General features: G+C 44.3%; 1 protein-coding gene across 1 annotated transcript in view; it reads right to left on the bottom strand.

The window, feature by feature from the left end:
* Positions 1-17,105, bottom strand: part of LOC123771165 (ras-related protein Rap1) — a 29,645-nt gene extending 12,540 nt beyond the window's left edge. The window contains exon 1 of the mRNA XM_069309617.1: positions 16,510-17,105. Coding sequence (XP_069165718.1) covers positions 16,510-16,651 — 142 coding nt within the window. The 5' untranslated portion in view covers positions 16,652-17,105. The remainder of the gene's footprint in view (positions 1-16,509) is intronic.
* Between the last annotated feature and the right edge of the window lie 253 nt (positions 17,106-17,358).

Here is a 17,358-nt window from a genome sequence, read left to right on the forward strand (position 1 = left end):
ATCCTTGTAATTAGGCTGTTAGGGAGGAACGAGTAGCAATATACTGTATTTATGTCTATGTATATGCTTAAGTGATATGATCCAGCAAATCACTCCAAAATAACATTTTTGGGACGATGTTACGATTTGGAGAGCTTGGTGACCATAAGTTTTGATTTAGAATAACGAGAAAATCTACTTATCGTTTGTAGTAGCCTATGCTTTGATTTAATTACGGTTTAAATTCCACTAGTCAAATAGAATTCAATAAAATTTTGAGGTTAGCAAGGCTACTTGGATACCACCAGTTGAGTTTAATTTGATCCTTTTGATAGTCCCCTGCCAGTGAGAAATTTGTAGGGCCAGCCACTTGGCTGGGGGAATTGAAATTATCCTTTATGTGTAGTGTTTATTGAATTATTTCCTATTCTCCATTCTGTCTAGTTACTTGCCTGATTTCTCACGCTGGATACTCCACACATTTATACATTGACTACATTAGTTATGTGGGAAGCAATCGTGCATGCATGAATGTGGGTGAGGCTACCAGTTGAATTTGAGATACTAGGCTACGTCGGAGCCGATGTGAGGCCCGGTTGTGTGTGCAAGTCCTGAGCTACGAGGTCTGACATTCCCACAGCGACGACAACGTGAGCGAGGCCACATTTGGCAGTTCAAGGAGTTCAGCCTTAAATTGGCAACCTTGCTTGTTTGCTGAGCAGCTTTGTCGTGTATTCAGTGCAGGTGTCGTTACCAGGACTTCCGGCTGTCCATTACCCTGTACAAGGGAGATCCCTTGGTGAATAGCTCCTTTGTGATCGTGACTGGCGTCCCTTTTGTAGCCTGGGCGCCACAGAGTGGAAATGTGTGCCACAACAGTTTTATTATTATTATTATTATTATTATTATTATTATTATTATTATTTTCTACCACAGACGTAGCCACACATTTACAATGCTAACAGCATATATACATTTTCTTCTGTCCTCCATGGACAGGGTGAAAGATTGATTTATTGAACAACCACAGAAGGTGATCGTAGTGCTTTTAAAATGTTAGGCTAAGCTACATATGTAAATACATAGATAGCCACAACAGTTAGTTACTCAAGCTTGTTTATCAAGACTGAACAGTAACTTTTTTTTTTCCTGAGCGATCATTGAGATCTTGTAACAGAACTCTAGCATGTTTGTCAGGCGTGACTTCTGTGAACCCGTGTTGAAGATTAATAGAATGCTCTACTAAGTACCTTACTAGACTCATGATTAATTTATCTAGGCTTGGACATTGCAGATTAGGACATTGCAGGGCGTACAAGTGAACGACTCTAAACTGTAGTCTTCTGCCTCCTTTTTATCCTTTTTGGCATTAGAAGTTTTCAAGCTGTCTGGCCGTTCCCCCCTTTCAGTACATCAATGTCATGTTTTCTAGACATTATGTATTGTAATTTCAATGTTGTTTAGTCTCTGACTAAGAATGTTGTGTCTGCTCTCCGTGGAAAGTGCTCAAGGCCTTGTTGGTATGATTCCTGGAAGTTTTTATTTAATGCTTTACTTATTTTCATTATAGGTTTTATTTACTTATTTTCATTATAGTACCGTCGCTGTACCGCTGGACGGTACAGCGACGGCCTTGCTTCATGCAGCTCGGCGTTCAATCCCCGACCGTCCAAGTGGTTTGGCACCATTCCTTTCCCCGTCCCATCCCAAATCCTTATCCTGACCCCTTCCAAGTGCTATATAGTCGTAATGGCTTGGTGCTTAATCCTGATAGTTCTCTTCCCTTCCTTTCAGCTCTCTCTGTTTGATCTGTATATGTTTGTGTGTACTCACCTAGTTGTGCTTGCGGGGATTGAGCTACGGCTCTTTGGTCCTGCCTTTCAACTGTTAATCAACCGGTGTACAGATTCCTCTGTACACACACCCAAACCCACCACCAGATTATCTTCCGTCATTAACCAAAATAAACACTCGAATCCGGATTCCAGTCTGACGAACAGGATAGCCAGACACTGTTGACACTAGTCTTTCGACCCGGGAGTGATTAGCGAGTTGATTTAGTGAGAAATAAAAGGTTATTGCGCGTTATTATTTATTTTGTTTGATCTATTTGTGTATGAGGGGAATGATCTTCAGCTCTCGGAACCCGCCTGATGCAACCCACCTCTCGGTTCGTTTACTTATTCACAAGATCTAAATATTTGGAAGGGTGGAAGCAGCACTTACATGGGGTTGTTGACCAGACCACACACTAGAAGGTGAAGGGACGACGGCGTTTCGGTCCGTCCTGGACCATTCTCAAGTCGATTGTGAGTGATCACAATCGACTTGATTGTTTTTTCCTCTACAGCATCACGACAGGGTACCTACACTCGCCACTTATTCACAAATAATGCAATTGAGAGAATGATTTTGTGTCTTATGCATTTGTGTTTATTCTTTCTATTGTGAAGTTTTGGCCCCTGGCTATATTCCCTGAGTATTCTGTACGTTGTGATCAAGTCTCAATCTTTTCCTTTCCTTGTAAGGAAAAGGTTTAGTTCCCTTCAGGCATCCTAGTAGTCGAATCATAGTTACAATACTAGTCTCGTGGTAGATATTTAGATGTAATTTATATATGTCTTTGTGCTGTGTTGAACTCCATTTGTTATTCCTTTTCATTCCGTTTCTTCCCTCATCGCTGTTTCCTGTCCTTTAGGCATTATTTTGTACTTTGTTCACATTAGTTTTCCTTGTTTAGGACAGCTATATTCTGGAAATATTATTCAGGAAAAAATTTTAAACTTCAAAATTATGTAAGACTCAAATTTCTAACGAAGATCATTTATAATTTCCCCCAAAGTCATCTCAAAATCTAATCTCCGTAGAATTATTAGTTTTGACAAGTTGGCGAAACACACACTTCTATGTGTGTGTGTGTGTGTGTGTGTGTGTGTGTGTGTGTGTGTGTGTGTGTGTGTGTGTGTGTGTGTGTGTGTGTGTGTGTGTGTGAGTATTTTAATGTGTTGTAGCTCTTAGCGCTTGGTCCCGTTTTCTATGAATAGCGAGAATGTACTAATGAGAAAAGTTTTTCTTCTCGTAATTTAAATTTTTGCCCCCCAACGGCTGGAGAAATACGTTGGACATTACCAACACTTCATTGGTCAAAGTTCACGGACGTCATCCTTCAAATGCGCTCTGAATGGTGGATTAAACTCAAATTATCCGTTGGCCTGGAAGTGATTGGTAGTCATTTCGTGGCGCAAGCATTACGAAGCTTAATTAATGACGACTATTTTTGGGGGGTTGAAGCCCTAAATCTGCTCGTAAATGAGGTGTGTTTTTCCCCCCAATGGATTAAGCTGTGCATCCAACCTACGTCATAGAATTAAACGATAGCGAGTTATCAATAGCGATCGATGACGTCTTGTTTACTAGCAGCGTCGAGTAACGTCACAGGCGTTCCAGCCTATCATCCATCACCGCGGCCGACGTCATCATTTTTACTTGAAGGGAATTGGTTAATCCGGTTCATGACGTCATGTTCTCACTACGGTGATTGGCTGAGGTATCAGCCACTAGCATCGCGTGGAAATTTTGAGAGGAATTAAACAAATAAATGACGTTTCAAGGAGAATTTAAAATGACCTGAAAGCCTATCAGTGAAAATAGGGACGATATTTATAAATGGTTAGAAAAGTAGAAAAATATATGAATCAGTGTAGGAAAATAAGAAAATAAGACAATCATTAAGCTAAGGAAACAGAAAAATCCAGAAAACACTTTGCAAAAATAGGCAATAAATCAGCAATTTATTGGACAACTATAATAATTTAGTGGTGGAATTTGTTTGTATATTAGAAAAACTTTTAAATTTTCAGAACCGAAGGAGATATTGAGAAAGAAAGAGAAGGGAGGCTGGAGCAGTTCTAATGAAATCAAAGACCACTTTAGAGAGACCATTCAACATTCCACCCTTTAGAGGACAATGAGGATACTTCTCATATTCACTGTCGCGCAGGAAAATGAGGCTGATCCTGTTGCCTGTCCTCCTAAGGTTTCCCAATGTCAAGAAACTGTCTTTATTTTTTTGCAGGGATATTCTTGCGGGGGCCTTAAGCCTCTGGCTGGCCCACTAAGTGTTGCTTATTTCCGTTTTACTTGGGCGGAGTATGAGTATGTATGACACGTAAAGAAACTGTCGTTCTAAAGTGCTCTTATCCTAACCTACCTAAAAAGCGACGGTCTTTCACTGGAAAATTAAAACAAAAACGCAAGAATAAACCACAAAATAAAACGCACGAATGCAAGATATATAAAACAGAACGCACGAAATTTTAAACAAAATCAGTCTTATCCCCCCCCCCCCTCCCCCCGGCCTAAAGCCGACGAATTTTCATTTGCTTATATAAAGGAAAAAGAACAGGAGCCTCACGTAATCACTTGCTAAAAAGAATTGATACAGTATTAAAGTGCAAATTGCCAGAGAAAATGCAGATTGGCCCGTGACCCTGTTTTTATATTTTTGACCCCTAGAACTAAATTTTTTTTAATTGGTAATCAAACTGCAAATGAAGTAAATAGTGCGTGTTGAAAATGTATTATTTGGTGTGGGTGAATCTATGTGCTTGTGGAGTTTCCCTTCTGGTTTTGTACATATATATATATATATATATATATATATATATATATATATATATATATATATATATATATATATATATATATATATATATATATTTATTTATTTATAAAACTACACCGCTAAGCTATGGTGTGAAGTGGGAATTGAACACAAGTAGGTATTTTGAACACTGAGTTTTTTGTACTTATCAAGGAAATATCAGTTTTACAAATTAAATCAGTATGGGAAATAGTTAAAATGTAATTTTAAAAAGAGAAGCCTCCATCAACGTTAATTCCTTTGGTAACGTGCTCAAATATGCCGGGAGATCCAGACGGCTGTAAGGCTCCTGTTGCCCGGAGAACTGGCCAAGCACGCCGTCTCTGAGGGCACTAAGGCCGTCACCAAGTACACCTCCTCCAAGTAAAGGGCTTACTTACTGCCCTGTGTTGGTGGCTTGGCCTCAAACCAACAAACTCGGCTCCATTGGAGCCATCCGCCTGTTTTTTGTTTTCAGTGTTAAGTAAGGCCCTTCCCCCTTACCCCGTTTTATATATAAACATTTCCGTATCTTAATGCTTATATCATCGAAAGACTCTTTGTGATGTCCACCAAATCACACATCAGAAGATGGAGAAAGATAGATTGATAAGATGGACTGGAAAGTCGTCGCTTCTTCATCTTCTGATGTTTGGTCATGATATCTTCAGCCACGGTATTGTGACTCATAGTCTGCACTTTTTGTGATCCTTTGTCATTGTATTGAAATAAAATAATATATATTCCAAAAAAAAGAAAACCTTTATTAGGCTCGCGCCAATCTCTGAAATATAATTGGCTGCTGCGATCTCTCTTTTCAAACCGCTGAAAATCTTCCCTGCTGACGAGGGCATACAAGATCTTCTGGGGGGAGGCGCGGAAAGGCACCTTATCCCACGAATAAGATCGAGGCTATACAAATCTCACGGGTTGTGATTGGCTGATTTTCACACAACACGGAAGCGTCCGGGTGTTTTCACCCTTCCCGCGCACGATTTTTCCCGCTCTGTTGCCCTCTGAGAATGGCTGATTGTGCGCGCTTTCCAAAGGTGTTTTGGATGCCCGCTCGCCAACACAAAAATATTTGTAATCTCAACATTTCATCCCTTAAGGCAATTCTCTTTCGCCTCCTCCTCCTCCTCCTCTCTCTCTCTCTCTCTCTCTCTCTCTCTCTCTCTCTCTCTCTCTCTCTCTCTCTCTCTCTCTCTCTCTCTCTCTCTCTCTCTCTCTCTCTCTCTCTCTCTCCACTCCTCTTCTCTCTCTCTCCACTCCTCTTCTGTATGTTGTGGGCAAATATGATTTTAATCACAGATCTGAGAGGCGATTTCATAATTTCCGTGCAATGTTAATTAGTTGTTTGAGTTGCGATTTTCTGGGGATAATTAAGCAAACGTTGGGAAGCTGATTCTTCTGCATAACGCTTTGTAGTATTTCATTTGTTTTATCATTCAGTTGTCTTCATCCCGTGTTATTCACCTTTATCTGGCTCCTCCGTTGTTTATGGAGTTATTCCTTGTTTTATAGACTCTCACTCACTCTCTCACTCTCTCTCTCTCTCTCTCTCTCTCTCTCTCTCTCTCTCTCTCTCTCTCTCTCTCTCTCTCTCTCTCTCTCTCTCTCTCTCTCTCTCTCTCTCTCTCACCATCCTTTGAGATGGAGCCATTATATGAACTCATAGCTACTTTTTGATCTACACTCTATAATCCTTCATATAGAACAGGGTAGATATGTTTACCTATAAAGTCTGTTAATAATCCAAATTTGATGACGTAAAGGTTCAATGATACCCTAAGTATGATGGCATTTTCAGGCGTTTAGTTATCATAACTGAAATTATTTCTGTTCAACCGTACTAATTAGGCTGCCCCATTGTGAGGCTAAGGGTGAAATGTTGGCAAATGTATCATTGACTGATGTATTCGTCATTGATGTTGATGAAGATATGTGTGTGTGTCTGATAATGGGCATTTGAAAGATAATTCAGTTAGGCTAATTTGCATGTCAGCGGAGGGTCGCCTTTCACCCAAACGCCGATTATATAACGCTCTACGGCTCGCTAATTGAATCTGTCATTGAGTATTCACCACTAGTTTGGGATTCCTGTCCACTGCCTGTCTCTAAGTTGTACAGGGCTTTCAAGACGGCTTTCAGGTGAGGGCTGTTAAGGCAGGGCTTTCATGTCAGGGCTTTCAATAAAGGGCTTTTCAAGACTGGACTTTGCATCACCCACAAACGATCTTACTGTACGTGACTAAATGTCTTATACCCAGCCTCGACCTCCACCACATACACAGATGGGATAGGTCTATGTATATATATTTCACACAATTCCACAAAATGCAAATGCCATACACTAGGCTGCTCTACAACTCCTTTTCCACGCGGTTATCACATCAAAAAAATGGAGGGTAGAGTATGTATGTAACGGTCAAACAGGTCTTCCCTGGGAACGAACAGAGCACTTTTAAACTACGGGCTCGCCATAGCCCGTGCTACTTGGAACTTTTTTTTGTTCTAGGTAGCGAATCTTAAAACAACAAAGCTTTCTTACCTCTGCTGCCACCATACTAATATAATTATTTAATGAAATACATACCAGAGTATGCTGGGGAAAATAATTCTTGATCTTGCTCATTTTCCCTTTGATAAAAGGCGAGACTAAACTTTAAAGTAAAAATACGCAACTATGAATAGCACTCTCTTCCCTCCCCTCCCCCACCGTACCCCCTTTCCCCCACCTTCTCTTGTTTTTCCCCTGCAGTCACTCTTATTTTTGTTTCCCCTCGTCAACTTTGGATCAGGAGCCGACTTGGTTGAAACTCCAGATGCAATTACGCGTTTCAGTCGACCGAATTTGGTAGCGGAAGTTTCCATTAAGCGGGGGCGTCGATGGCGGAAACAAGCAGATTAAATGGAACCTCTTTGTACCTTTAATGGCTGGCCTGAGAGACTTTCCCCAACTTCTGCCACTCGGCCAAGATTTTCCAACAGGAAAGTTTTATTTTCCCCTGTTAAAATCGTCGAACTTTTCGCGGGTTTTTGTTCAAGTGTGAGATTAGGCGTCAATTATGATGGACAGGAATTTTTCACGTAAAAATATATGTATATTAGACAAAAAGTATGTATATATCCGACAAACAAAAAAGTATATAGAGTGTTTCTAAAATCTGTTATGCGCTGTTGCCGCAAAAATCTGTCCCCGCCATAAAACGTTTACTCCCTCAAGCCACGAATACTTCCCCCAAAACATATCTTTCCCGCCAAAACGTGTTGTTCCCGCCAAATCGTGGTTGTTCCTGTCAAATACTGATCGTTTCCGCCAAATACTGGTCGCTAAATGGTATAAAATAATTAAAATAATGGGAAAATAGACAATTTTCATTAAAATGTGAAAATAAAACAAATTTTCATTAATAAGTTTGAATTTCTCACAAGATTAGCGACATGTGTATCACCTCCCATGGCTCCGCAATGCACTGAAGAGGTCTTTTAAGTTTGGTACAAAATTGAATGATTTCGGCCCTTGGAGAGGCTACTCCTTTACCTTGTACATTCCTCCCCCATCCCTCCATTTCCACCCCCTCCATTTCCACCATACCTCCGCCAAGCTCCCTATTTCTACCCAACCTCAATCCCCATTTCTTTAACCACCTCAGCCTATCCTGTCCTTTACGGCTTTGTTCGGTGACGTTGAACTAGGTCTCTCAGGTCACTGAATGTTATTAAAAATAGTGAATAATGACGCGGATGCAATTTATAATCATTGGTTGATCATCCACCAATCATATTGATTGATTATCTAATCAAGCTCGTGACTGGCTGGGGGAAAAATGATTATATAATATGATAGGCCTTATGTTTATAATTATCACAAGTCTTTATTTTTTTTAGAATGATTATCGGTTACTTTGTGTGTGTGTGTGTGTGTGTGTGTGTGTGTGTGTGTGTGTGTGTGTGTGTGTGTGTGTGTGTGTGTGTGTGTGTGTGTGTGGGTAGCCTCATTAGTGAGCGTGTCCTTCTTGCCTGAATGCACTCATTCTCGCATTTCTAATCTCCTTGTGTACACACACACACACACACACACACACACACACACGCACGCACGCACGCACGCACACACACACACACACACACACACACACACACACACACCACTGTGGCACCTGTGGTTCAGTGCCTCCTGCGAAATATTTAATCCTATTGAGAGCGACAAAAAACATAGTCTGTGCGTGTCAACTCTCCCGCGCGCTCATTATAAACCAAATGTGTTATAGCTTGTATCTTAGCTTTTTGGTTTATGATTTATTTATTTTAGTTAGCGTTAAGTTAGTTTTCCTCCTTTAATCCCTTCTCTTTCTTTCATTTCCTTGATACCTGCTTGATGGGGTTCTGGGAGTTCTTGTACTCCCCAAGCCTGAGGCTAGGCTTGACTTGCGAGAGCTTGGTCCACTATGCTGTTCCTTCCATCCCAGTGGAAGGATAGAAGGAACATTCCTTCCATCCCAGTGGAAGGATAGAAGGATAATTCCTTCCATTCCAGTGAGTTCCAGCGCATCCATTGTCTCAAATGTTCAACATACGAAGCCGTCTTACTGCTAACTTAGTATTGTCTGATGTCTGCGGCCGTCTCAGATGCCACGACGACCCTCCCTCCCCCTCTTCTCCTCGATCACCAGAGCCCGCACCTTAAACCATGTCAACAAAGATGAGATGGAGAAGGAGGTGGAGGACGCCTCATCACTCACTGAAGGCTCATCGTGCGTCTGGTAGCCTGGTGCTCACCCTGTCTCTTATTTCATGCGCATCGTGCGTCTGGCAGCCATGAACGAAGTTGATGGGTAGGGGGGGGGGGGAGGATAGCTGGAAAAGGGGATAGCAGATGTGTTATGAGAATAAGATTGTGAAGAGGCTGCAAGAACCGTGGTATGAGGTGGACGATGAGGATGGAGTGTGTACAGGGGCAAATTACCCAAATATAAGCCTAAATCGCACTCTGCACGGAAGGCGTCAAGTTTCAGTTGGACAGCAGATAGGTGTCACTGGACTACCTTCTTATTAGGGGGAAATGTTGGTGGCTCAGTTGGTAGAGGTGCGGGTTGCAGCTTGTGTAGTCTGAGGTTCGAGGTTCCTAACATACCCCTTCCCAGTGCTATATAGTCGTTACGGCTTTGCTGTTTCCCATGATAATTTCCTCCCCCCTCCCCCCATATAACCCCATCCTCCCATAACCCCCCATTACCCCCCTCCACGGCATGGCAGGGTCCTCACGGCACTTCTGGTAATCCAGCTCACCATTGAGACGTGGAGCTCCTCAGCTGGTACCATTGTTTACATTCTTGACTCTCTCTCTCCCTCCATTCACGAAGTTCGGTGTTGGTTCTCCCGCCCATTATTCCAGCCACGGCGCCAAGTGCCATCAGGACAAGTGCAAATCACCGGGAACGGTCTGTGTTTGTTAATGTTTTGTAGTGGTTGAGGTAATGGATTACTGCTCGGTTTATACTCGTTTTTTTTAACAATGTGTGTGGGTGGTGTGGGTGTGTACTCACCTAGTTGTACTCACCTAGTTGTGTCTGCAGGATCGAACATTGACTCTTGGATCCCGCCTTTCGAGCATCGGTTGTTTACAGCAATGACTCCTGTCCCATTTCCCTATCATACCTGGCTTTAAAATTATGAATAGTATTTGCTTCCACAACCTGTTCCTTAAGTGCATTCCATTTTCCCACTACTCTCACGCTAAAAGAAAACTTCCTAACATCTCTGTGACTCATCTGAGTTTCAAGCTTCCATCCATGTCCCCTCGTTCTGTTACTATTCCGTGTGAACATTTCGTCTATGTCCACTCTGTCAATTCCTCTGAGTATCTTATACGTTCCTATCATGTCCCCTCTCTCCCTTCTTTCTAGTGTCGTAAGGCACAGTTCCCTCAGGCGCTCCTCATACCCCATCCCTCGTAGCTCTGGGACGAGTCTCGTTGCAAACCTCTGAACCTTTTCCAGTTTCATTATATGCTTCTTCAGATGGGGACTCCATGATGAGGCGGCATACTCTAAGACTGGCCTCACGTAGGCAGTGTAAAGCGCCCTAAATGCCTCCTTACTTAGGTTTCTGAATGATGTTCTAACTTTTGCCAGTGTAGAGTACGCTGCTGTCGTTATCCTATTTATATGTGCCTCAGGAGATAGATTAGGTGTTACGTCCACACCCAGGTCTCTTTCGCGCGTCGTCACAAGTAGGCTGTGTGTATGTGTGTGTGTGTGTGTGTGTGTGTGGGTGTGGGTGTGTGGGTGTACTCACCTAGTTGTGTTTGCGGGGGTTGAGCTCTGGCTCTTTGGTCCCGCCTTGGTCCCTTCACGAACCGAGTTAAGGAACCTGTTCTTAGACCAGGTAAGAATAAAATGAATTTATGTTTGAGAAAACATGATTACACACATACCTGTGTGTGTGTGTGTGTGTGTGTGTGTGTGTGTGTGTGTGTGTGTGTGTGTGTGTGTGTGTGTGTGTGTTTACTATTTGTATCTGCATAATCTGTCCTTGCATACCCTGTCTGTTCCCCCTGAGTATCTTGTATGTGGTTATAATGTCCCCCCACGAATGCATAAGGAAACTCGAATAGATTCAGACGTTCGTAACGAGATTGTTACGAACGTAACATACCCCCCCCCCCCTCCATTCCTCCCAAAATTGCGTGGGGTGGGGTATGAAGAGAGACTGAAGGAACTGAACATGATGATGCTAGACAAGTGAGGAGAGAGAGAGAGAGAGAGAGAGAGAGAGAGAGAGAGAGAGAGAGAGAGAGAGAGAGAGAGAGAGAGAGAGAGAGAGAAAGAGAAAGAAGACACGATTGAGACATAAAATAATTAGAGAATTAACAGATCGGAAAAAGAGGAAGGCACGAGGGCATGGCTAGAATCTTGAGAAACAGATGAGTCATAGAAATGTTAGAAAGTTTTCTTCGAGTGTAAAAGTAGCGTGAAAAATGGAATGAACTAAAGAAACAGCTTATAAAAGCAAACGACATTCACAATTTTAAATGTAGATATGACAGGGAAATAGGTCAGGAATCATTGCATTAGACAACTGGCAGCTAGAAAGGCGGGGTCCAAGAGCTAATACTTAGTCCTGCAGGCAAATAGGTGAGTAGAAAAATATGTGAATAAGAACCCTAGCCTGTCTTCATAAACAAAGGAACCTGTTCTTAGACCAGGTAAGAATAAAATGAATTTATGTCTGAAAAGACATGATTACACAATGTAATTACACAAGGTAATACGAACCATTGTGTTACATTACACAATGTAATTACATTGATTACACAATGCGTACATATAATTACGATTTGACTACACAATGCGTACATATGATTGCGATTTGACTACACAATGCGTACATATACTTACGATTTGACTACACAATGCGTACATATACTTACGATTTGACTACACAATGCGTACATATACTTACGATTTGACTACACAATACGTACATATACTTACGATTTGACTACACAATACGTACATATAATTACGATTTGACTACACAATACGTACATATAATTACGATTTGACTACACAATACGTACATATAATTACGATTTGACTACACAATGCGAACAAATTTTCGAAACCGTCTTTTGAAGGGGGCATTGACAAGCATCTTAGGCGATTCTAAGACTTTGAGATCATCTCAATTCGCGCTCGTCAGAGCCGTGAAATCACCGTTAATAAACAGGTGAAGAATATAGGAGACTCTTGTACCGAGGGCTCCCCACAATAGCTTAACCAACCAAGCAAGGAAGATCCAGTTCTGAGAAGAGAATCCAAGTCTAAAGTTAACTTTCAAGTGTATGTATGCCCTTTGTCTCGAGTGTTTACATTGTTCTCAAGTGTGTGTATGTTTATACTCCGAGAAGCAGACAACTTTCTTTGGTGTACAGATCTTGTCAAGGAGAAAGCGCTAAGCCTGTATGAGTATTATAGCACTTGGAAGGGATATGAGGGGGACAAGGAGCTGGGATATGAGGGGGACAAGGAGCTGGGATATGAGGGGGACAAGGAGCTGGGATATGAGGACAAGGAGCTGGGATATGAGGACAAGGTGCTGGGATATGGGGACAAGGAGCTGGGATATGAGGACAAGGAACTGGGATATGAGGACAAGGAGCTGGGATATGAGGACAAGGAGCTGGGATATGAGGACAAGGAGCTGGGATATGAGGACAAGGAGCTGGGATATGAGGACAAGGAGCTGGGATATGAGGACAAGGTGCTGGGATATGAGGACAAGGAACTGGGATATGAGGACAAGGTGCTGGGATATGAGGACAAGGAGCTGGGATATGAGGACAAGGAGCTGGGATATGAGGACAAGGAGCTGGGATACGAGAACAAGGAGCTGGGATACAAGAACAAGGAACTGGAATACGAGAACAAGGAGCTGGGATACGAGAACAAGGAGCTGGGATACGAGAACAAGGAGCTGGGATACGAGAATACGGAGCTGGAATACAAGAACAAGGAGCTGGGATACGAAGACAAGGAGCTGGGATACAAGAACAAGGAGCTGGGATACGAGGACGGGATAAAGCAATGGTTATCCTACCAGTCGGGAAATTGAACGTTCATCTTTCAGGAAGCGCAGGGCATCGCTCTACTGACCAATGGATGGACAAGATAACTAGCATTTAAGGCTGGAAATCCCGGTAATGATAACAGCATCAAGCACCTATGGATTATCCCGCGTGACGTCACAAGCGGTCAACGCTCCCATTGGCTAAAATTGAAGATTTTCAAACCCAGCGATGTTAACGGATTATATTTAAAAAAAAAACTATTTCTATTTTATTTATCGTTTCTGTTATCTCCTGATATTAATTCGTAGGGAAATTATTGATGTATTATTATTAAATTTGATTTTCTAAAGCATTAGGCTAGTGTTTGGTCGTGAGAAGGTAGTTAATAGGTAATCTTGTCACCCTATTTCACTTATGTACTTTCTTGACCTTTTCGGATCGGCTTGACCTCTTCACCATAACGTCTTGACCTCTCTGTCTTAGACGGGCAGGTATAGTGACCTCTGGATATGGTGATAACACACCCCTCCCCCCTCCATTCTCTCTCTCTCTCTCTCTCTCTCTCTCTCTCTCTCTCTCTCTCTCTCTCTCTCTCTCTCTCTCTCTCTCTCTCTCTCTCTCTCTCTCTCTCTCTCTCCCTGACCCGAGAGGACAGCTTTCATGGCAAGGACCTTTTCAGTGTTGTCAACATGGCAAAGACCTTTTCAATATTGTCAACATGGCAAGGACCTTTTCAGTGTCGTCAACATGGCAAGGACCTTTTCAGTGTCGGGGCGGGCAGTCGTTCCCGAAGTCGAAGCCATGCAGAGACTTTCGAACATTTCCCGGGACTAAAAAACAAAGCGACAGGATGCGTTTGTTAATGAGTTAACATAGATAATTGTGGCTATCAGGCAGTTACGTGTCGTAACTACCTTGACTGGCGGAAGGGTAATTATACCTGCAGTCTCGGGAACAAAGTAGTTAGGGAACGTAGTAGTTCAAGCCCCATCTTGTTGTTGTTTTAGATTGAGCTACTGGGAACCAAAAGTTGCAAGTAGCACGGGCTATGGCGAGCCCGTAGTGGACTTACCTGGCACAGGAGCGGGGCAAGTAGCACGGGCTATGGTGAGCCCGTAGTGGACTTACCTGGCACAGGAGCGGGGCAAGTAGCACGGGCTATGGTGAGCCCGTAGTGGACTTACCTGGCACAGGAGCGGGGCAAGTAGCACGGGCTATGGCGAGCCCGTAGTGGACTTACCTGGCACAGGAGCGGGGCAAGTAGCACGGGCTATGGTGAGCCCGTAGTGGACTTACCTGGCACAGGAGCGGGGCAAGTAGCACGGGCTATGGTGAGCCCGTAGTGGACTTACCTGGCACAGGAGCGGGGCAAGTAGCACGGGCTATGGTGAGCCCGTAGTGGACTTACCTGGCACAGGAGCGGGGCAAGTAGCACGGGCTATGGTGAGCCCGTAGTGGACTTACCTGGCACAGGAGCGGGGCAAGTAGCACGGGCTATGGTGAGCTCCAACAGCAGAAATCAGCATTTATAACTCAAGACGGTCAGTCAACAACCAATGTTTTCTGTAGTGGAATCTTTCTTAGGCAGCCATACGTTCTCACCTTAGGTGAGTGGCCGCTATATCAAGTTATCTTCACGACATGAAAGATATTCATTGTTGATTCCTATATCTATAAGATTCCTATACCTATATATACCTATATTCCTATACCTGTTGATAGCTATAAGAGTATTTTATAATATAGCAATGGTCAAGGACAGATTATATCATTATGTCACTCTCTCTCTCTCTCTCTCTCTCTCTCTCTCTCTCTCTCTCTCTCTCTCTCTCTCTCTCTCTCTCTCTCTCTCTCTCTCTCTCTCTCTCTCTCTCACTCCCTCCCTCCCTCCCTTCACTGTGCCTTACACCCCCTCCCTCTCTCCCTTACACCCTCACTCACTCACTCACTCACTCACTCACTCACTCACTCACTCACTCACTCACTCACTCACTCACTCACACCGGCATTGCGTGCAGTTATGAAGAGGGTTGCAGCTGTAATATTAGGAACAAGAGTGTCAACAGAGGCCCCGAGGAGTAGAGTTGCTCTCTCTCTCCTGGGAGACACTTGTCCCTTTAGCACGGACTCACACTCACACACACTCACTCACTCACACTCACTTGCGGGAGGATGTGAAAGACTTGGCGGTGGATGAATAGCTGTGGGGAGCAGCCCTTTGTGTGTGTGTGTGTGTGTGTGTGTGTGTGTGTGTGTGTGTGTGTGTGTGTGTGTGTGTGTGTGTGTGTGTGTGTGTCTCCTCTCGTCCCTCTCCGCCGTCAATCACAGTAACTATCAGTTTAAGAGTCATTACTAGATGACGGAAGCTAGACAGAGGGACAGGTTGTCTATGGGAAGGGAGAGAGGGAAGAGGGAAGGAGGTGCTGAGGAAAGGGAATAGGGAAGGAGGTGCTGGGGGGGGGGAGGAGAGAGAGGGAAAGTTAAAAAAAAATGGCGGTCCACGTGCCAGATCACGTGGAAGAGAATAGGAAGAATAGCGAAAGACACGTGTCTTAAATGGGAGAGAGAGGGAGAGGGAGAGAGAGAGAGAGAGAGAGAGAGAGAGAGAGAGAGAGAGAGAGAGAGAGAGAGAGAGAGAGAGAGAGAGAGAGAGAGGAAGGGGGGGGGGTAGATTGGTCCCTATACCTACCTAGGTAAAGTAGGGAAGATAGGTAGAGAAACCGCGGGCACCGTCGCCATTTTTTATGATTGACAGACATGTCATACGTCATTTATTCTTGTTGGGCACGTGCCCAACAAGAATACCAGTGCAATGTCCACGTGAAGGGGGGTGGGGGTCCAGATGAGGAACACGTGTCACAGGAACGTGGACACGTCATTATAGCACGTGTCGGGGGGCTGGGGGGGGGGGGCTGGGACACGGAGAATGACTGACTGAGTGACACATGATACAGGACACGCCATCAGGAAGCGACACGTGGGGTGTGGGACATGGGTGAGAGAACTCTGCGGGATCACCATAGCCCGTGCTACTTGGAACTTTTGGTTCCAGGTGGATGAGAAATTCGGGTTTAGAAGTTATATGGGTTAAGATTGTGTGTTTCCTTTCACCTAATGCCACAACACAGCTACCAGCGGAGCAGCGTACATTCCTGGACGTAGGAAGAAGTCACTCATCTACCTGGTAACTTAAGACGCAACTCATCTACCTGGTAACTTAAGACTCAACTCATCTACCTGGTAACTTAAGACTCAACTCATCTACCTGGTAACTTAAGACTCATCTACTCATCAACTCATGCGGTATACTCACTAGGCAGTTGTAACGTGTGGCTGTAGCAGTCTTCAACCGTTGGCTTGTAAGTTGGGGAGAAAAACCCTTGTAGAAACTGTAGAACCAGTGAGGTCTTGCCTACTCCCCCAGCTCCTAGTATCACAAGTTTGTTTTCCTTCATGTTTATGGGGCCTCCCAGCTGAGGTCTGGGTGCTGGACCAAGCTGGGGGCTGAGGTCTGGGTGCTGGGCCAAGCTGGGGGCAGAGGTCTGAGTGCTGGGCCAAGCTGGGGGCTAGGTCTGGGTGCTGGACCAAGCTGGGGGCTGAGGTCTGGGTGCTGGGCCAAGCTGGGGGCAGAGGTCTGAGTGCTGGGCCAAGCTGGGGGCTGAGGTATGGGTGCTGGGCCAAGCTGGGGGCAGAGGTCTGGGTGCTGGGCCAAGCTGGGGGCAGAGGTCTGAGTGCTGGGCCAAGCTGGGGGCTAGGTCTGGGTGCTGGGCCAAGCTGGGGGCAGAGGTCTGGGTGCTGGGCCAAGCTGGGGGCAGAGGTCTGGGTGCTGGACCAAGCTGGGGCAGAGGTCTGGGTGCTGGGCCAAGCTAGGGGCTGAGATCTGGGTGCTATGCCCAGCTGAGAGTGAAGTCCTGGTGCTGATCCCAGCTGAGAGAAGTCCTGGCGCTCTTGTCCTAACTGAGAGAGCCAAGTGGGTTTGTTTTAGCTGAGGAGGCTACGTGTTCTTGTTCTAGCTGATAAGACCTGGTGTTCTATCCTAGCTGAGAAAACCAAGTGTTTTTGTCCTAGCTTAGAGGGCCCAGCCTGTTCTTGTCCTAGCAATGAGATGGTCCTAGCAGTGGAAGAACTTCTGTTTTCCCTTTATTTTCTTTCGTTGTAAATG

Source organism: Procambarus clarkii, chromosome 65, assembly GCF_040958095.1.
Source record: "Procambarus clarkii isolate CNS0578487 chromosome 65, FALCON_Pclarkii_2.0, whole genome shotgun sequence".
NCBI classification, from domain to species: Eukaryota; Metazoa; Arthropoda; class Malacostraca; order Decapoda; family Cambaridae; genus Procambarus; species Procambarus clarkii.